This window comes from Antedon mediterranea, chromosome 1, assembly GCF_964355755.1.
Source record: "Antedon mediterranea chromosome 1, ecAntMedi1.1, whole genome shotgun sequence".
Taxonomy (NCBI): Eukaryota; Metazoa; Echinodermata; class Crinoidea; order Comatulida; family Antedonidae; genus Antedon; species Antedon mediterranea.
The window spans coordinates 17,869,953-17,891,835 of NC_092670.1; the positions used below are offsets into that span (position 1 = coordinate 17,869,953).

The window sequence follows — 21,883 nt, forward strand, 5'->3', positions numbered from 1 at the left end:
CCAGTTAGAAAAATGTGGGCAAACTTCTGGCCCAACTTCTGCATTAAATATTTACACTAGCAAATTACCGATTTCTACAAGTTTGCTAGTGTAGACTGATCTACAAGTTAGAAAAATGTGGACAAAGTTCTGGCCAACTTCTTTCTGCATTAAGTCTTTACACTAGCAAATTACTGATTTCCACAAGTTTGCTAGGTGTAGACTTATGAAAACTTGTTTTCTGCAGTTTCCGAAGTAGCAAGCTTTGGAAAACATTTTCTGACAAACTCTGAATTTGCTCTCGAGTTTGCAAACTTTTTTTTTTTTTGCAGTTTTCCAACTGTTCTACAATAGAAAACTTTAGAAACCGGAGTTTGTAAAAAATGTTTGGTGTAAAAAAGTGTGTTAATTTATGTCTAGTCTACACTTTTGTTTGTATACCCAAGTAAACTCGAATTTGTAAAGAAAAGTTTTCCAGTTTTCCTAGACCAGTTAATAAACTTTAGCAATTTTTAGCGAACTTTAGTTTTCAAAGTTTAGTGTTCAAGTGTAGCAAGGTAGACTAGGCTAAGAAACGTGTGTTTATAATCAATTATTTGGCCACTGTCATCAATAAGGTGTAACATTTGTTGAATCAAATTTTAATTTATCATCTTTGAAAAAATATTTATTTACCGATTAGCGATACGTAACCTTTCAAGGGTTTTTTAAAATAATGTCATACACACTGCCAATTTTCTTCCACACCTGTTTTTCCAAGTAGGTACTTATCGTAATGATTTGCACCTGGTATACAAGGTAAATTTTATTATTGAAAACACATTTACTTTATACAATTTATTTATTTTTTGTACTACTAATAAAAAAACAACTTTCTTCTAATTATTTTTTATTTGTTTATACAGATACAGAGATACAGATACAGATAACTTTATATAAAGCAAATTCATACTAAAAATATATAATTTTTTTTATTGAATTATATTATTATTTTATTATTTCAAAGCACACAGACGAAAGTATAAAAAATCTAAAAATCAAGTAGAATGAAATACTGCACCCGTATTTGTTTAGCATTTTTTTAAAATTCTATAAATACTTTTTTTCATTTATAAAATATATAAAACAAATATGATTATTATATCATTTTACTTTTTAAAAACGTATATCTACAACATGGACTTGCTCATTTAAAAATTTAATAAAAATAATTAATTTTATTTATTTAGTTCATTTAGCATGGTTGCCACTTGGACACAACAACAAAACAACGCGGGCACAACACAACTGAGTTAACCAATTGCAAGAGGGGACAGATCAATGATTAATGATTGGTTGCATCCTTGCGATGCGCCCTAGCAGGAACCAAGCTTTAGTCTACTTGTTAATGATTTGTTCCTTTTGAAGTTGAGCTATTGTTGCATCTTCATAATCTATAACTTCTTTTAGTACTTGTTCCGTATGTTGTCCTAGTAGTGGAGGTGCTATACATTCATTACTAGAATGTGAACTAAACTTTACCGCTGGACCTGTGGAAAAATTTACAATTGAAAATTCTAAGTTTTCATCTTCATCGTCTTACAAACACCTTAACTTTTATCAAAGAACATAATACAAAAAGGCTTGTCCATCAATTTTCTATTCAAAGCCGGATTCTATTGGAGTCCTATTTCTTATACAGAATAGAAAAGGCTTTACATAACCTTTCAAACTCAATTAAGGCATGCTATTTATTGACAAAAAAATGATGCCACCTATTGGCTCTATTCTATCCCATGCATGTTTTGGATGGACAGGAAAAAACATTTTTAAAATTCTAAATGTCTCCAATCAGTGCAACGGAAACCGACTGCAGATAATAATTAAGTTCACTTTTTGGAAATGCTATCTCTACCTGATTTTGTCTTTTGTTTTTTTAATTTTTTATGTATTTTACTGTATTTGTATGTATCTTTGAAGCAAAATAATGAAATGAACCCTAAAGCTTGGTTCCCACTAGGATGCAACACACAAGGAAACAGTAAGTGCAACACACAAGGAAACAGTAAGTGCAACACACAAGGAAACAGTAAGTGCAACACACAAGGAAACAGTAAGTGCAACACACAAGGAAACAGTAAGTGCAACACACAAGGAAACAGTAAGTGCAACACAAGCAAGTTGACCAATCACAAGGAACAGTTTGGATGATCCATCGCTTGTGATTCGTCCACTCACTGGGAACTAAGCTTAAGCATCAACTGGTATTCTTAAGCATCACCTGGTATTCTTAAGCCTCACCTGGTATTCTTAAGCCTCACCTGGTATTCTTAAGCCTCACCTGGTATTCTTAAGCCTCACCTGGTATTCTTAAGCCTCACCTGGTATTCTTAAGCATCAACTGGTATTCTTAAGCCTCACCTGGTATTCTTAAGCCTCACCTGGTATTCTTAAGCCTCACCTGGTATTCTTAAGCCTCACCTGGTATTCTTAAGCCTCACCTGGTATTCTTAAGCATCAACTGGTATTCTTAAGCCTCACCTGGTATTCTTAAGCATCAACTGGTATTCTTAAGCCTCACCTGGTATTCTTAAGCCTCACCTGGTATTCTTAAGCATCAACTGGTATTCTTAAGCCTCACCTGGTATTCTTAAGCCTCACCTGGTATTCTTAAGCATCACCTGGTATTCTTAAGCCTCACCTGGTATTCTAATTTTGCCAGCAACAGGATGGTCTACCTCTTGTATCATCCCGTTGTGAATAACCTGCGGATTGCTAAACGTTTCCTGCATGGAATTGACAGGTCCGTACGGAACACCCGAACCCTCAAATGCTTCCAGCCATTCTGACATCGTCTTTTCTAAAATTCTATTCATGAAAAATAAAAACATTAACAAACCAACCCTGGGCTGTAGTAGCCACCAGAACAGTTAACTAGATCTCAATCATTTCGTTTTTCAATTAAAAATGTATTTTTTTTTTTTCATTATAATAATAAAATTAATAGTTAATTTGAAAAACTAGCAGAGTGAATAGATGATATGATTTTTAATTATTTAAACTGTGTGTGTGCTTTTTATATTCGGAATTACACAAGCTCAATTATAATTGTAGTCTATTGAGTGATACCTGTATTGTAGTGTCTATACAGGTAGGCAAATAAATAGACATATGCCTACCTTTTAGTGATAGTAGCTACTAAGGAACGTCTATTTTTAACTCTATCTTTATTACTTGTATACCTCCCATCTTTTGACAAATTCGTCATTCCTAAAATCTAAAATAAAAAAAATAAAGTAGTTTATTCAAGAAGACTAAAGCACTGACAAAATCTTATCACTCAAACGCCCGGTAGCGTACAAGTCTGTTGAGTAGCACAAACGCAGTTTGCTTGATAATTACTGTAAGCTCATCTCTGCTCTGTCTGTCAGTCTGTCTGTCCCTCAATCAGTTTATGTGTCTTCCAGTACCACTCTTATACACACATAATCAAACATGATGACCGAGTTGACCTTTACAACAGAAAACTGACCTTACAGACAGACGAGAATTGTTGATCATTTCCGCCACCGACCACCAAGTAGCCATCGTCTAAAGTCTTGAAAGCCTATGAAAAGATAATTACAAATAAATAAATTTGAATTAAAACAAAATCCGTAATGAACTGAATTGTATTTCTTTTATACGGTGGGGGTGGTGGGGGGGGGGGGAGGGGGAGGGTAGTTCAGTAGTAAACTACCTGTTCTCACACAGTGCCATTTGATGTGATATAATAATATTTAGACACTGAAAAGGAGTAAAAAAAGATAGTTTAAGTGACTACATAGGGACAGTCACAGATGAAATGTTGTATTGTATCCATTAATCATTATCTCCTGATGATGATGATGTCATGATTAGTTATATTGAGTGGTATCTTACTAATGCTGCCCCAGTAACAAACCTGATAGGGTACAATACTTTCGTGACCTGTTCCCCATTTGTTAGCTTCTTTTCCAGCAATCAAATAATTACTCCCAATATGGGATAATACAGCAACCTATGTACACAAAGAACATTAGTTAATAGGCTACTAAGCCTGGTTCACACTAGATATTTGGTTCATATTGAACAATCATAACCAATATAAAATGCTTAATTTGTACAACTACTCCATACAATTAGTGACCATTTTCTACAACCCAAATTAACGAATTTGCCATTCGCCATGATTTATAGAAACCAAAATTGTCAAACCCAGGTCCAAAAGGGGTCATTAATTGGAGGGTAGCATACTTACTTGAGTTGACAGTAAGTTGCAAGGGGTCATTAATTGGAGGGTAGCATACTTACTTGAGTTGACAGTAAGTTGCAAGGGGTCATTAATTGGAGGGTAGCATACTTACTTGAGTTGACAGTAAGTTGCAAGGGGTCATTAATTGGAGGGTAGCATACTTACTTGAGTTGACAGTAAGTTGCAAGGGGTCATTAATTGGAGGGTAGCATACTTACTTGAGTTGACAGTAAGTTGCAAGGGGTCATTAATTGGAGGGTAGCATACTTGAGTTGACAGTAAGTTGCAAGGGGTCATTAATTGGAGGGTAGCATACTTACTTGAGTTGACAGTAAGTTGCAGGGGGTCATTAATTGGAGGGTAGCATACTTACTTGAGTTGACAGTAAGTTGCAAGGAGTCATTAATTGGCGGGTAGCATACTTACTTGAGTTGACAGTAAGTTGCAAGGGGTCATTAATTGGAGGGTAGCATACTTACTTGAGTTGACAGTAAGTTGCAAGGGGTCATTAATTGGAGGGTAGCATACTTACTTGAGTTGACAGTAAGTTGCAAGGGGTAATTAATTGGAGGGTAGCATACTTACTTGAGTTGACAGTAAGTTGCAATCGATTTTCTGTCCTTTTCCTGTTTTTTGTCGTTGTAAAATGGCAGCCATTATTGCACCATGAGCATACAAGCCTGTTGCTATATCGGTCATGGCAACACCAACTCTTACTGGTTCCCCATCCTGTAAAGAGCAACTAGCATTACGCATAACCCAAGTTTGACGGTCTATAAACTTGAGTGACAGTTTTAAGATCTGTTCACATTAAACCTTGATTTTGGTAATAGTGTTTAAGAATTTAAAAACAGAATTGTTAAAACTAACTCATCCTGGATTCTGTACAAACCGCAATGAGATCACAAACGTAACGCAGCCCGGTAATTTCTAAGGCCGCCACCAGACCAAAATATGATATATGTAGTGTGAACATGGCTTAAACAATATTATTAAAATGTACCTCATGACCAGTGATGCTAAGTAATCCTCCCATTGCCGCGGCAACGACATCATACCCCGCCCTCTTAGCTAGAGGCCCATCAGATCCATATCCTAATAAGCAGAAGATAAGTAAATATCACAACTTTGGGTGAAACATGTTTTGGATTTCATCAATGTCATTAGGCATGGAATAAAATGAATTCTATTATTTATACAAAAATAGTTGATATTGGCGATGAGTAATAGCAAAATGAACAGAGAAGATATATTATGGATAGATATATTTCCCGAGTTATTGCTAATTTGAGTCCCCATTTATTGTTAACACTGGTAGTCGTTTTTATGCCCGGTCCCTCCTCCCTAAAGTCACAATTTATTTATCCTAGTCCCTATTTTAAGCCCAGTTCCTATGTGTTTAGCCCATAGCTTATTAGTAAGTTAAGCTCAGCCCCTATTTATTAAGCCCATGGTTTCAACGGTCTACCAGTATGAGTTTGCAATGTACCTGTGATTGAGCAGTAAATTAGTGAGGGCGCTATTTTCCTTAAATCTTCATAGCCTAGCTGCAGCTTATCTAGACCACCTGGTACAAAGTTTTCAATTAGAACATCACTTTTCTTTGCAATCTATCAACAAATAATACACAATATATAAATGTAACTCTTTATGTCCACTATTTGTTTCTTTTTATTATTGCCATTCTTTCAAACCTCAAATTATTTTCTGAAATTTACATTTTGTACCCAATATGTTGTCAGGGTTACCATGTAAACAACAGTCAAACAGAAAGCAGAAAATTCAGGTTTTTTGTTCTGAATACAGTAGGCGTGTTATATAAAACAAATAATGTAATTTGTTGAATAGAAGAATATTTTCAAGTTTATTCTTATGAAAATATTTTCAATATTAACCTCATAACCATCATTATATGTATACTATTACATGCCATGACATCATCATTATATGTATACTATTACATGCCATGACATCATCATTATATGTATACTATTACATGCCATGACATCATTAGTGGAGTCTGTTAGGGCTGAAATAAGGGTGTTTGGTTCAGTTTCTTCCAAAAGCACCAAATTTGGTATACAGGTTGCCCACCCTATACAAATTCAATTTTTGATGGGCGCCAAGCAAAATGACCCCTTGGGTCACCTAATTTGCATAATTTAAAATGGCGGACATTTTCGGTTAAACAGTCTATATCTCTAAAAATACTGGTCATAGAGAGTTGATTTTTAGCCCAAAATGTTCAGAACATAAACATTCCTATTTACTCTAATGAAGTTTTTTTTGAAAAAAATGACCGGAAGTACCAGTTTTAACCTTTGACCCATATTTTAAGGCATTGCCATATCTCAGTAAATAGTTGTCACAGACAGTTTATTTAAGTGTCAAATTGTTCAGAATATATATGTTACTATTTAATTTAATGAAACATTTTATCCAAAAATGACCGGAAGTACTCAGTTTTGCCTTTGACCGTTACGATGTAATTACCAACCTTGTTACGGTTAATATATTTTGATATCCATAAACTACTTGTCATAGAGAGTTAATTTTGGTGTCAAAATGTTCAGAACATAAACATTTCTATTTACTATAATAAAGTTTTTTCTCAAATAATGACCAGAAATACCATATTTGACCTTTGACCTGTTTTTTCATGCAAATTGCCATATCTCATTATTGGGTTGGAGTAGAAAGTTCATTTTGGTGTCAGATTGTTCAGAATATATATGTTTCTATTCTGCTTAATAGAAGACTTTTCAAAAAAATGTCAGGAAGTATAGTTATTGACTTGTTAAATACATAAAATTTATAAATTTGTTCAGTTAATTGTATAGTTAACTGTATATTTATGATATTATTTTGCAACCCACTTTTGAGCACTTTTCGAAGATGGCTGCTTGCATGTGCAATTGAACAAAGTATACTGAACAAAGTTGAATAGATTGTCCTATTTGTAGTGAGTCTAATGTAAATGAGAAATGAGAAAATTGTATATACAAAAAATACCCAATCTCATCTAATCGAGTACTTAAATGAAGTCTTCCACATATTTAGCAATAATGTGTAGGCCTACTGATGAAATCCAGTAAAAGTTTTGTTTTGGAAAGTTAGTGTTTCCGTCACTTGTGTTTGCTGTTGCATAACAATTTCATGTTGCTACATTTCTCTTTGTTGCCATAACACGAACAACCACTGAATGGGGAAAAGACACCGAAGATTTCTGTCCTCCAGACCTAAGTCATCCAAGGACCGTCCAGCTTGGTGGTTCTCAAAGATTTTCAAATTAAAAAAAAAAGAAATCGACCATATACAGTAATCATCTAGAAGAGATTGGATGAATAGGAACAGTTTTGTTACTAATGACATGTTACGCTCTAGTATCCTCTTTTTCATATATTGCCATTTTTTCAAACTTAAAATGAACTCTGTATTGCATGTCCTTGACTATGTGAACAATGCAAATTTTATGAATGGAAATGTTGTGCAAAAATCAACAAAAAGGTTTAGCCTCATTTCTAAGAAACAATATCATACTCAAGCTCAGAACATGATGGGGCATTTCGTCTTTACGAGAACACTGAAAATATTACAATTACCATACATGTGCTTATGGTGACTGAACCAACCAGACTGTTCAAGGATTGCTAAAGAAGTTTGAATAAGCCATTATTTTCAAAATACTCGATATGAGAAAGGACACATCATTCAATACTTGTAAAATGTACATAAAAGAAATGAAAGTAATAAAAGTAAATCTGTTCATGAGGTTAAAACAGCTCATCAATACATTATGTTACACAAGCCAAGAGTTGTTACCAATTCCAATATAACAACAATTTAACATTTACTAATCAACCAAAAATCAAGTAAAAAGGCAAAAATGAAAAAGATGATACTAAGGCGTAATGTCATAAGTAACAAAACTGTAATACCCAAATCGTGTCCAGATGATGGCCACATTTTTTAAAATTAAAATTCGAGAATTCTGCCAAGTTTGGCGGACCAAGGATTACTTTAGGTCTGGTGGAAAAAATATATTTTTCAGTTGTGGTTCGTAATATGGCAACAGTAGTCTAGTTTTTATATTGTGCATCCCGAAAATGTCCATCCTTTTAATTAGTAGGTTATACCCCAGTTTGAAGGTCCTTTAAAGAAAGATACTCAGCGAAGCAATGCAATATAGGACAATTACCCTGAATGTAACAACCAAACAAACACAAGTGATGGAAACACTTACTTTCCAAAACAAAACTTGAATAGATTTCATCAGTAAACATTATCGCTAAATGTGTAGAAGACTTCATTTAAGTACTCGATTAGATGATTATGTTATTATACTGTAATTTTGTATCCTAAATTATATAATTATATATTCTAGGTTATTTTTATTTTTTTAGTAATGTGTTTTGTTATGGGTCCCTACGAGACAAGTTTTTAACTTCTAGAAGGGATCCATGATAATAATGACTACCAATTACTGCTTTATCTATGTTCACTTTAATATCTTTTTTCTATTTTGTATATATTCATTCATTATTATCTAAATAAATATTATCTGAATCTGAATCTGAATGAGAATGAGATTGGGTATTTTTTGTCTATACAATTTTCTCTCATTTGCGTTACTCTAGACTCACTACAAATAGGACTATATTCAACTTCATTCAGTATACTTCGTTCAATTGCACATGCAAGTAGCCATCTTCGACAAGTGCTCAAAAGTGGATTGCAAAATAATATAAATATACAGTTAACCTGAACAAATTTATAATTTTATGTATGTAACAGGTCAACTGTACTTCCTGACATTTTTTGGAAAAATCTTCTATTAAACATAATAGTAACATATATATTCTGAACAATCTGACACCAAAATGAACTTTCCACGCCAACCCAATAATGAGAGTATATAGCAATTTGCCTGAAAAAAACAGGTCAAAGGTCAAATATGGTATTTCTGGTCATTATTTTAGAAAAAACTTTATTATAGTAAATAGAAATGTTTATGTTCTGAACATTTTGACACCAACATTAACTCTCTATGACAAGTAGTTTTATGGATATCAAAATATATTAACCGTAAAAAGGTTGGTAATTACACCGTAACGGTCAAAGGCAAAACTGAGTACTTCCGGTCATTTTTGGATAAAATGTTTCATTAAACTAAATAGTAACATATATATTCTGAACAATTTGACACTTAAATAAACTGTCTGTGACAACTATTTACTGAGATATGGCAATGCCTTAAAATATGGGTCAAAGGTTAAAACTGGTACTTCCGGTCATTTTTTTCAAAAATACTTCATTAGAGTAAATAGGAATGTTTATGTTCTGAACATTTTGAGCTAAAAATCAACTCTCTATGACCAGTAGTTTCAGAGATATAGACTATTTAAGCGAAAGTGTCCGCCATTTAAAATTATGCAAATTAGGTGACCCAGGGGGTCATTTTGCTTGGCGCCCATCAAAAATTTAATTTGTATAGGGTGGGCAACCTGTATACCAAATTTGATGCTTTTGGAAAAAAGTGAACCAAAATATCCCTAACAGACTCCACTACATCATTATATGTATACTATTACATGCCATGACATCATCATTATATGTATACTATTACATGCCATGACATCATCATTATATGTATACTATTATATGCCATGACATCATCATTATATGTATACTATTACATGCCATGACATCATCATTATATGTATACTATTACATGCCATGACATCATCATTATATGTATACTATTACATGCCATGACATCATCATTATATGTATATTATATAACACCTATATAAATTCCTGTCATTTGATTGGACGAATGTGGGTCACATGGCGTGCAATAGTACGCACTATTCAACGATCGTTAAATAGTACTTTTTGAAACATTTTTGTGTACGAAAAAAAAACGTCTAGATGTTATATAAAACAAATAATGAATGTTTTGTATTCGTGTAATGGTACAAATAATGGCACTTGGTGAATGATGAAAGGTTATATCAACTCGGCTTTGCCTCGTTGATATAACCTTTCATCATTCACCTCGTGCCATTATTTGTACCATTGCACTCATAAACATTCATTATTTGTATACTATTACATGCCATGACATTCAATTCTTTTATATTGTTTCTAATCCAGTTAAATACATACTTCTCTTATGATATCCTTGCCTTTAGGTTGTTTTATATCAACTGCTATACTCTAAAAGCAAGAAAATAATTTTTGTTTTAAATCGATCAGTGAGTTACAGTGAGAAAGTTACATAGCCATAACATTGGCAAGGGTTCGAGGCTCACTCGGTTCTGGTGGTAGAACAAGTTTTCTTGGATAAGGACTATAAACCGTAGGTCCAGTGTACACATCTAGCTCATGTGCACTGTAAAGAACCTAGTACATCTTTTGAGACGAGTAGAGGGTTACCCTAGTGTACTAGTAATAGTATATCACAGCCACTGCTTATAACTGGGCCCTCAGTATAAATAAATAATAACAATTATATAGGATGTGATGTCAGTCAGACAGAGGGTAATTGTGGTGGCTGTCCTCTCTCTCGATCACCAAAAACATTTAATTGTTTCAGGATGTATATGTGGGATGTGATTTCAGTCTGAGGGCCATCTTTAACTCTCTCTCTCTCTCTCTTATAGGTTTATGATCTTTACACTCGAAACATAAACTTACTCGTTTGTTTCGATTTACTGCCATAAAATAACAACTTTCACTTTTAACAAATGGTGGACCCCAACTTCTTGTGTCATCCCCACATCCTACACAACGAAAAAAAATTATATTTAACAGTAAATTTATTATCGAATGTGGTATCAAAGAGATAACAGTACAGAAATTTACAATATAATAACTGAATTTAACTCTGTAACTAAATACTCCACTCTAAAGTAATACAAATTTATAACTCCCAAAATGATTAGAACAAAAGAGTAAAAGAAAACTGAAAGAAGGAATATAATATTGATGGCATAGTCTATTGATATTGTAGAGGTGTAGAGTTCAAATACTAATGAACATGAAGCAATTTAATGGTTAGAAAGACCTTGTGATTTTTACCTGGTTTTTCAACTTTGATTACGTCAGCTCCCATATCTCCAAGTAACATTGTAGCGTATGGACCTGCAAGAACCCTAAGCATAGAATGTGACACTACTGCTCAGTCTGCTGTATGTAAAATGTTCAGTTATCTATACAGTATTATATAACACCTAAATAAATTCCTGTCATTTGATTGGACGATTGTGGGTCACATGGCGTGCAATAGTACGCACTATTCAACGATCGTTAAATAGTACTTTTTGAAACATTTTTGTGTACGAAAAAAAAAACGTCTCGCGGATGAAAAAAAATCTAGTACACAAATTATCCTATGATATGGCTATGTACTGTGAAATACAACAGCGCCACCTGTCGTCTGGTCTCAGTTTCATTTGTAAACACCACCGCGAGATATGCAACAGCAGCAGATATTTGTGTACGATTTGGACATTATGTACTAATTTCATTCAAAAAGGCATTTAAATTAGCTTTAGATCGTTTTTAGGATTTTGATTAATTAATGGGGACATCCCTACAAGACGTGGAATTGTTGGAAAAACCATAATTAGCTTAGATAAGTTCCAATTGTCTGTCGAAGTTTTGCCTTTCAGCCAAGCTAGTACTAGGCTACTAGGTCTAGCCTTAGGCCATGCTAGTATTAGGCTAGGCCTAGCCTAGGCGTTTTAGCCTTGCTAGGCCTAGGATTGTTTGGTCGTTTGTTGACATAATTAACACAAAAGTAGGTGTGTTTACGAAATCCATATAAATATAACATTTAATATAACATTATTAAAAACCAACTGTTACTGTTTTTAATCAAATGTGTGTGAATGAAATGTAGTAAGCTTTGGCTAGGGCTACCTTTTATTTGATTCAAATAACTATAATTTATTTATATGTTATATAAAACAAATAATGAATGTTTTGTATTCGTGTAATGGTACAAATAATGGCACTTGGTGAATGATGAAAGGTTATATTTCAACTCGGCTCATTGCCTCGTTGAAATATAACCTTTCATCATTCACCTCGTGCCATTATTTGTACCATTACACTCATAAACATTCATTATTTGTATATTCTAGTCTACTCTATACTACTACTACCAGTACTAGTCTAGCCTTTACTTGGTTGGTATAATTATTGATTAGTTAGTTAGGCCTACTAGCTAGCCTAAAATATTAACATAATAATATTAATTAATAACAGATTGCTTACCTAGTCATATCGAGAACTCTGTAACCACATAATGGACGGAGGTGATTACCGGCGCTCATGGTATTAAAAAATTATAAAATAATGTTAAATTATAAGGGTTTTTAATTAATTTTATAGCCAAGAAACTTTGTGTGTGATCATTCGAAGTTACTGAGGCATAACGTGTGCACCGCCCTCTACAATTATATACACATTTGAGATTGGACCGACCGTATACTACACGTAAACTTTTGATGCAAAAAAATAGTGCGTTATTAATCTTAAATATAAATTAAGGCCGGTGCCTATCAATTCAAACAAGTTATTAATGTTCTATCAAGGCAATCTTTAGAATGCCTTGGTTTTTATAAAACAAATCGATTCGAAATTATTAAAGCTAGGCTACAGCCGGCCCTTGTCTCTCTCCTCCACTATCAAACTTTATGTGACAAAAAAAATGTGATTTGTATATAGGCGCGCCTATGTTTTATATTCCGATCTTGAAAAATTCGAAATATTGAATAAGAATCTTTCTAATGTTTGTTTTACATACAGTATAATATAAAATTTGTCACGACCCTCGATCTGGTTATTCATGTCCAATAAAGTTTAAAAACGGATCTGAGAGCGTAATTTTGAGTTTTCATGTAGGCCTATATAGCAGCCAGCCTTTATAATATAATGGCTGGCTGCTATATAATAAGTACGAATTATTGTTTTTTTTTATTTTATTTTATAAACTGACACTTAAGGACCCTTAATAATAAAAAAATATAATTCAGAACAAAGTTAAGTATATAAAATCTCTACATTCAAAGTTAAAATCGTTAAAGAAAACTTACATTAAATCATAGTCATTTCTATATGATTAAGTCAAAGTATAAAGATGATAAGTGAAAAGCATGCAGCTGAGATATTAATCTGGAATTAAGATAGCCAGTCCTTCTGGTTAACTATAGGCTTCTCAGAGTATATTGCAATAAATGGAAAAATGCATGGACAATTCTGAATCATCATAAAATTCATTTATTCAGGTAGAAAACACATACTGTATATACAAAACAGCAGCCATTGGCTAATAACGTTTGTTTACAACCAATTTACATATAATATATTTAAAGTAAGACACTATCCGAATCGTCGTCTGAAATGCACTGTAAAAAATTATTTAAAAAACAGCTGAGTTACCCTGCAGTATAAAAAAAAATAAAAAGAAGCGTCCCCGGGTGGGCTTGAACCACCAACCTTTCGGTTAACAGCCGAACGCGCTAACCGATTGCGCCACGGAGACATCTGGTAATAGGCTAATGATTTTAACAACATGTAGTATGCTTCAATTTTGTTTTGTTAAATTTACTTATATTTTCCAATGTAGAAAACATAATATGTTGAAAGATAATGGTTACTGAAACTTAGCCATATTATAGTGGATTTATTGTCATAGTACATGTATAAAATGATTTTAAAAAACACCATATTTTATCCTCTTTCGTAAATATTATTTTTTCGTAGAACGAAATGTATTTATTAATTTTTTTAATTAAATCATATAGGCCTAGGCCTATATCAATTAAAACATTTTAACCACCTCTCTTTATTTTTCAATCAATGGGTTATATTTTTATGGCTTAATCTATGATTTCAATTTTTTCAATAATTCATTGATATACGACGGACGGCGCGCGAGTGAATAAACACCACCACTACACAACTTAACCAGCTATATCCCCCCAGCGAACGAAAAATGTGTGATGGCCAACGCTTCGGATAAATTTCGATGTCGCGTTTGGGCATGTCGGTATTTGGGGACTTTGTAAATGTCTTTTCCTCCTACATGGCGCCTGGAAATCTAAAGTGTAACTTCATGGCAAAATCAGAGAACAAATCTACTTCAAACCAACTAGTGTCTCGTAAAAATAACGTGCGAAACAACTCATTAAATTCGGACATGGCGAACAAGCCCAACCACCATGTTTCAGACGCGATGGGCATCAACAACAACACCGCCAGCGAACCAAAAACTCTAGGCCTAGGCCTACCAATGATGGAAGCTGGCGTTGATGGTAGGATACGCTTTGACGATGTTGCAAATTGCGGAGATGCATCAGAATCCAAATTAGATTCACAAGTGACTCATCTTAAAGGACTCCTTATGCTTCATTTAGACCTTATTCAACAGCAACAGAAAGATTTGCAACAAAAAGAAAAAGAAGTAAAAAAATTACGCGATGAAAAAGAAACGGTAATTTTTTTTTCAATGAAGTTATTACCGGGCATACTACATAGACAGGAGGGTCAGGGCCCGGGCTTTGTTTTAATGACACACACAGGCAGGCATGTTGAAAAGATGGACAAAATGTTTATATTATCCAAATTCCATCCACCAAGTAACAGCAGGCCTAGCCTGTAGTAGTTATTGTACAAAAGATAGATCTATTTTATTATGATTGATGCCATTGTTGTTACATATAATTAATTGGTCACATTTAAAGATTCAAAATGACCCTTGCACCCATGAAGATGATGATAAGAAAGACCAAAGGCAACAAACATTCAGCATCAAACACTTTTTTTGTTCTTGCAGTTGTTATGTCGGCTACAACGTATGGAACGCCGAATGTCTCTAGCAAGTAAAAGTGCACCAATCAAAAATAAGAATTATCCAACCACTCAAACGACTCCAGTAACGCCAATAAAAACAGAAACACTTTCAAAACGGTAGGAAAGTACTGTGTAAATAATAGAATAATCAGTCCATAACAAGTTTTTCATGCATTGACAGGTCGCATTGATTAATAAGTAAAATTGTTTACTATATAGATACCAAATTACCAATTATTAATCTTTCTATTTTTTAATAGTGCCCTCTAGAGTTTGATGTAATTTTCAAAATGTTGTAGCTTCCTCTATAGTTTGGCTTTCTAAAATCGTGCTATTTTATTTTACCATAATAGTGCACTCTATAGTTTGATGTCATTTTAAAAATGTTGTAGCCCCCTCTAGAGTTTGCGCTTCAAAAATCCTGAAACACTACAGTATTTTATTTTTTAAGGTTCTATTGTGTGAGGTCTGTTATGATAATAATAAATGAGACTTAAATATAGCGCATTATTCGAATTTGGAGTTAAATTCCAGGGTGCAGATCCAGGATTTTTTAAATGGGCATTGGAGTGCATTTTGATAATAATATTGTCTGTCAAAATAGATTTTTAAAAAAAGGACTTCTATCCGCCCCTAAATCTGAATATTTTAAAACTTTCACAGGAAGGCTACAAGTACGCCACATACATCTAAAAAAACTTTACTAGATACAATAGACACAAAAACATACAGATGTGGGTCACCTTCAAAAATAACTAAGGATGGAAGTTCAACACCTGCAAAAAGGCGATATAGACGATTTAAAAAATACAAAGAACTCGGTGAGGATAAATTCCATCGGACGAAAGTCCTGTACCCCTCTTTCAGAGATCTTAGAATTCGTGATGAGGAGGATGATGACCTTCCTGTGGATTCGGCATATGTAATAGGTATAATATGATTTATTATTTTTTAATTGGTAAAATAAATTATATTTATTTAAGTGCCTGAACGTGGAGAGGAAGATGTAGAGAATGAATTTTAAAATAGTTGTCCTGACCAAGACTAGAACTCTCCTGTTAAGTGTTATGTTTAAAGATACTCTTCCTTTAGACCACCAATAGAGCTTTTTTGTGGATTGTATAGAAATGCAGACACAGCTACAATAATAACCCTGAGGCTGATAAAATGGTTTATCACCAAGAAAATGTTTTTTCTGTTTGTAAAAAAACTTTTATTTAAATAGAAAAAATGTTTATTATTTGACAAGACTTTATCAATGTTTTATTTCAACAGTACCAACATGGAGAGTGTCACACCTTAATACGTCGTCAGATGATTCAAATTCCAGTGAAATAGAGGTACAGAAGTATTATAAAACAATGCTGATATTATTGTTATGTACATCAACTTAACAGTGGAGATCCACTCTAAAGCTCTGTCTACACTTTCAAACTTTGTGTGACAAAATGTGATGTGCCCATATAGGGACACAATGATGTCATATCACTGCCATATTTACTGATATTATTTTATTGTCCATAGTAATATAAAATGGAAATACATTTGAAACTGGCATGTACTATAAAAAATAGAGTTACTGTAGTATATACAAATTCAGAAGATTACCAAAATATACAAAAATACTTTAAAAGCTAAGTGTTATATATTTATATATACACATTAAAAGCTTTTAACATAAAATTATTAAACTATTACAAATGCAGTAGCAATTTTTTTTTTTTAAAGAAAGCATTGCACAATGATATGTTGACTCTACAGTTTCACTGCCATACTTAGGCACATCACACCTTTTTTTGTCAAACTAGTTTGATAGTGTAGACAGACAGAGCTTTAAGGAAATCTTTCAGAAAAGTGGGGTGGGTGGCTGTTACCCCAGTGTACTTTTTCATCTCGGCCAATGTCATCGGGGACAGAAGATTGGTGACCCTTATGAGATATGACAAGTTGTTATATATTTCTAGTACATTTGAGACAGTATTTAGCATATTATACAATGCATTATGTTTATTGAATAGTCAACAAAACTTCTGCGGAAAATAATTCTTCTTTCAAAACAAAAAATGGTGTTTGCACAGCACTAGTACTATTAATAAATTGTTAATTTGTTTTCGTTTTATAGAAAACAGACGACCACACGGTAGAAATGCGTCACCAAAAAATGGAAATGGATGAGAAAAAAAGAAAAAAATGGGATGTACAAAGAATTAGACAAATACGAGAACATGAACGTCTGGAGATGAAACAGTTAGAACGTGAAATTGCCCACCGAGAAGACGTTATTGAAACATTTGAACCAGATATAGATGATAGTAAGTATCATATCTTATAAATGATCGTAAGATCTGGACTTGGTGACGTAAACGTGCACATGTAGGTCGTTTCCTGTTTGGTTATCAAACTTAATTGCCAACAATTTTATAAAGAATAAATCAAAGCAATCTATCAACAGGACAGCTCAACTTGTCAAGATAGGAACTCGTAAATGTCCTTTGATATTATGTCTGGCTGCGACAAATACCAACAATAGTATGTACATATTCTATGCTGCGCTGTGTGTGTTAAGGGGCCTGGAACTGATCGTGTCGCAGCCACAGATAAATCCTTTGATCTCCGGAGTTCAGCATCCTGTTGTTAGATTGGCTTGGTCACATTCAGTAATGTTTAAAAGACTTGCATTGGATTGTTGAGCCAGCTTTAAATTTAAATACTAAGGGAAATATCTCACTTATGTGTAATGTCAATACGGAGTCCTCACAAAATGAAATGGTTAATAGGGCAACTGACCATCATTCAGGGCAATTATTGTCACTAGGACTGTAGATTTCAATAGCATATTTTTTAATTTAAAACTTTTTTTCAGTGTTGAGAATTGAAGTGTGTGATACCATTCCAGTCTCGGCATTTGGAATGCTTGTGCCTACAATATCAGAAAGGTATGTAATCTGAAATACTTTTTAATGCAGTTTGAGTATTATCATACATTTTGTATCTAGGACTGTGATGAAATATATACTAAAAAAGAAGCCTCCTCTTTGATCTGCAGAAGAAATCTTGAAAAGAAGCCCATCTCAAAATCAAGCCCACTCGGCTCCATTTCAAGGTTTAATTTATTTAAGTTGTCTAAATGTGTTATCAAGCACCTTAAGTATCATTGGTTTTATTTGTGCGATACAAATTAATTTTTAAGTATATTACTATAAATAATAAAGACAAATTAATGAAAAAATGACAATGCTGTTGTTGCTGGATCTCAATGAAGATAGAAATAAAATATGTAAAAACTAAATAAAAACGTAAAAAAAGTGAAACTGCCAAAAAGAAATTGCGGGGCTCTAGCTCCTTTCTCATAAATAATGATATATATTTTTTTTATAGTGAATTTTCACTCCCTTGGTACACACCAGAGCCAAAAGGTGAGGACCAACAACAGAGAAGAACACGAAGTCGAGCCATCCGGAAGTAGTAACGACCTGTGACCTCATGACGTGGGATTCGCATTACAATGGAAGAACTCAGAAATAGGATTCTTGTGAGCTTTGTTTTAATGAATGGGTGCTATCTGGATTGTGTTGCCACACAAATGTTTTTACACTTTACACATCAATTTACACAAGTTAATCAGTTGGTTATTCATGCATTCAACAATGTAATATCAAGATTACAGTAAATTAATATAGTATCCAATTCCAAAATCACACTAAAAAAAAATCGTCACAAAATTGGTTTACAGGATTGAGATGAGGGCGCTATATTCAACCGGTTACACACTACATTAAAATCATCATTTTTTGCGCATAGCAGTTTAATTCTCAAGCTCTTTGTGTCTGTGGGTAGCCCAAGAGTATAAACTGGTACCAGTATGAACTGGAACTAATTGTAGGAACTCCATTCTTGCATGAGAAATTTACCAATAAATTGAAAATGAACAATTTAATTTTAAAACGTACGTACACCATAAACAAAAACGTACAACATTATTTTACTATCAAACATTCCATTAAAATTATTAACATTACATGTTTTTAAAATGTTTCACTTTCAAATAACACTTTTGGCCAGAAATTACTGTCATTATTGCACACGCATTAATGTGTTCATTATGAATTACTTAAATTAAATTTTTTTATTCTCATTTTAGGCAAATTGCCAAGGATTACCACAAGTGAATTCATTCACTATCCTTCTCAAAGGTGGCAATCCCTGTGTTTTACACACACAGAGACAATCACGTGTTTACATAGTCCCAGGTATAGGATACAGAACTCCTGTCCTGCTAAGTTGGTTGTGAAATGATGCCCATTATGTGTAAAATCAATAACATCTACACTGATCCTATTACTATTGATAATAGTTTGTCCAATGTAATTTAACAACAAGACACCGAGCTTGCCTTTTGAAGATATGTACTTGTAACAGTCCTTTGATCTTTTGTCTGGCTACGAAAAATACCACAGTACTCTGCAGCGCGCAGTGTCTGTTAAGCGGCGTGGAACTGATTATGTCGCAGCCACAGATAAACACTTTGATTTATGGAGCTCAGCAGTCTGTTGTTAGGTTGCCGTTGGTGTAAAGATTCTAAATGAAATGTATGAGAAGTAGAGCGTATTCTTTCTTATCTAACCTTTACTCTGAATATGGCCTTAAGAGGATCCAATAGATTTTATTGTATCGATTTTATTTCATTTGGATTGAATTATTAGACGATTGAGAGAAAAATTCCAAATCAATGTGATTTTCATAAAAATGAATTTAAATAATGAAGGATGTAACCTTTATATATTTATTGTTTAAAAAAAGAGAATTTCTTGCAGGTAAATTATGACCAAATAATAAAATAAATTGTTGTAATTAAATTGTAATTAAATTAATATTATGAGGAAATTCCCTTAAAATTATTTTGTTAAAATTGAATCCTGTATCTATTATATAGAAAGTTGACTATAATGTTGGTTTACCCAAATGAATTGTAATTTGTTTGTTTAAACTAATTTATTTTGATCAAGACTGGATGCTGAAATCCCACACTGATTAAGCCCAATTTATGCTTAATTAAGTTCTGCTTATTTAGTATGAACAGGTGACTAAGATTGTCAAAATATTCAGATGACTAGCTTGTAGGGTCAAAGTTTACCAAACGTCTCGGAAAAGGTGGCTGATTTAAAACTATATTAACACCGAGTGCAGGGCCAGTGAAAACTCTGGGTTATGTTAAATTGTTTATATTATTAAAATAGGCACGGAATCTGTTCCATTAATATACACCATACCCATTTACAGTGTTTATTACCGACGCCCCAGACTGAAATCATGGCTACATGTGAACATAGCTGTGTGTACCTCAATCTATAACCATTATACACTGGTGGTGAATAAGAAATGAAATAAAAACAAACATGGTTAAATATTAAATAAATGATGCAAATAATACAAATTTATTATGGTATTATAGCCAATATAAAGTATATTTTCTATTTTTGATTAAATATAATGTTAATATTTTTGGTCCTAGTAAGTGTAATGAAATTTAAATTCAGGTAAACAAATATTAGACATAGCAGACACTACCCTCCCCCTTTATTTGTTTGGCTGGGTATGCATACCATCTAAAAGTTGCTAGAACTGTATTTATTTCTTTAATTCTTTTTTTTTTCAGTTTATCTTTTTACTTTTGTGTACTTAATTTCTACTTTATATTCAAAAGTATGTCAGTAAAATGTTTTATTTTTGTTTACCATGTTCCTTGGCACTAAGTTCAAACAGTGTTCAATATCTCACAACACTAGTATTTTTTGTGCTCTGAATTTTGACATGACTGTAGCTTGTACTATGAATAAGTTGTACAGTGTCATTACTTTTTCCCAGACTTTGTTGAAACTAGTAAGACGCTTTATAATATAAGCTGCTTCGTTGGCTTGTATTGTTAATAAAACAATTAGACTTGCATTCCTTGTACAGTATAAATAAAGATCAGTTGATATAACATATTTGAGTAATGTTTATTCTGTGCCTAGATTTGAACTCTTAACTTTGACGAGTTAATTATCCGCACGACAAACGTCACATGCACATCATACGTTATATTGCGTGCAAAAAAAGATGATGCCATTATGACCTAAAAAAAAACAATTGTTTTTAGCGTGCTCTCTATTTTATGTCCCAAGTATATACAGTATACATAATATATACTGTATACATACTACAGTACTACATACAGTGTGTATAGGTTAAATTATGGGATTACCCATTCACATTTTTAAGATGATTGCAGTCTCTTTATGGAAAGTATTGCACTGCCTTTAAAACCACATTTATAATACAGTATCATGACTAGGACTACAAAAGACAATTTATAACCACATTTGATTGAAATTGCTTGGCCCTTTTATGGGTGAAAAATTTTGGTATAAATTAAGATTTCACTGCAAAGTGTACAAACCTCAAAAACATTGCTACCAATCGCATCCAATCGGCTTTAATATATCAACAGAATCCAAAAGCAGAAAAATATAAGTTTTGCCAAGAAGAAAGGTTAGTGCTGTGAAATATACATATATACTGTATTTATTTGAATAAATGCCCCAGGGTGTTTATTGTTCAGGATTTTTAGTTCTTTTGGGTGTAATAATATGACAACATGTATAATCAAATAAATAAATTTAATATCGAGAAGTGACAAAATACAGTAAAAAATGTATCAAAATGCTTGGTAAATTGTATATCATGTCAGCTGTTCGGGGCATTTATTCAAAACAGGGAGTTAAATAAATATGGTAGGTATTTTGAAGA

The 21,883-nt window shown here is 33.1% G+C and overlaps 2 protein-coding genes and 1 non-coding gene across 5 annotated transcripts; 1 reads left to right on the forward strand and 2 right to left on the reverse strand.

Moving 5' to 3' along the window:
• Positions 1–992: 992 nt before the first annotated feature.
• Positions 993–21,844, reverse strand: LOC140059745 (succinyl-CoA:glutarate CoA-transferase-like). 3 transcript variants are annotated; one of them, XM_072105639.1, is made up of 12 exons: positions 21,534–21,844; positions 11,315–11,388; positions 10,931–11,016; positions 10,400–10,450; positions 5,721–5,841; positions 5,235–5,326; positions 4,817–4,960; positions 3,902–3,997; positions 3,491–3,565; positions 3,138–3,235; positions 2,660–2,826; positions 993–1,508 (listed from the first exon to the last, which is right to left on the reverse strand). In XM_072105639.1, exons 1-12 carry the CDS (start codon positions 21,557–21,559, stop codon positions 1,357–1,359), a joined length of 1,182 nt encoding a protein of 393 aa, XP_071961740.1. In that variant the 5' UTR covers positions 21,560–21,844; the 3' UTR covers positions 993–1,356. The 3 variants fall into 3 exon arrangements, with proteins under 3 accessions (XP_071961740.1, XP_071961736.1, XP_071961749.1); XM_072105635.1 differs by lacking the exon at positions 21,534–21,844 and adding an exon at positions 12,515–12,659; XM_072105648.1 differs by lacking the exon at positions 21,534–21,844 and adding an exon at positions 12,515–12,622 and having other exon boundaries at positions 11,315–11,445.
• On the reverse strand, positions 13,711–13,784 carry Trnan-guu (transfer RNA asparagine (anticodon GUU)). The gene has a single exon. It is a non-coding gene; the product is annotated as a tRNA-Asn (tRNA).
• On the forward strand, positions 14,223–21,077 carry LOC140059729 (male-specific lethal 1-like 1). Its single transcript, XM_072105634.1, has 7 exons — positions 14,223–14,735; positions 15,078–15,211; positions 15,758–16,023; positions 16,370–16,434; positions 17,217–17,406; positions 17,958–18,030; positions 18,473–21,077. Exons 1-7 carry the CDS (start codon positions 14,271–14,273, stop codon positions 18,558–18,560), a joined length of 1,281 nt encoding a protein of 426 aa, XP_071961735.1. The 5' UTR covers positions 14,223–14,270; the 3' UTR covers positions 18,561–21,077.
• Positions 21,845–21,883: the final 39 nt, after the last annotated feature.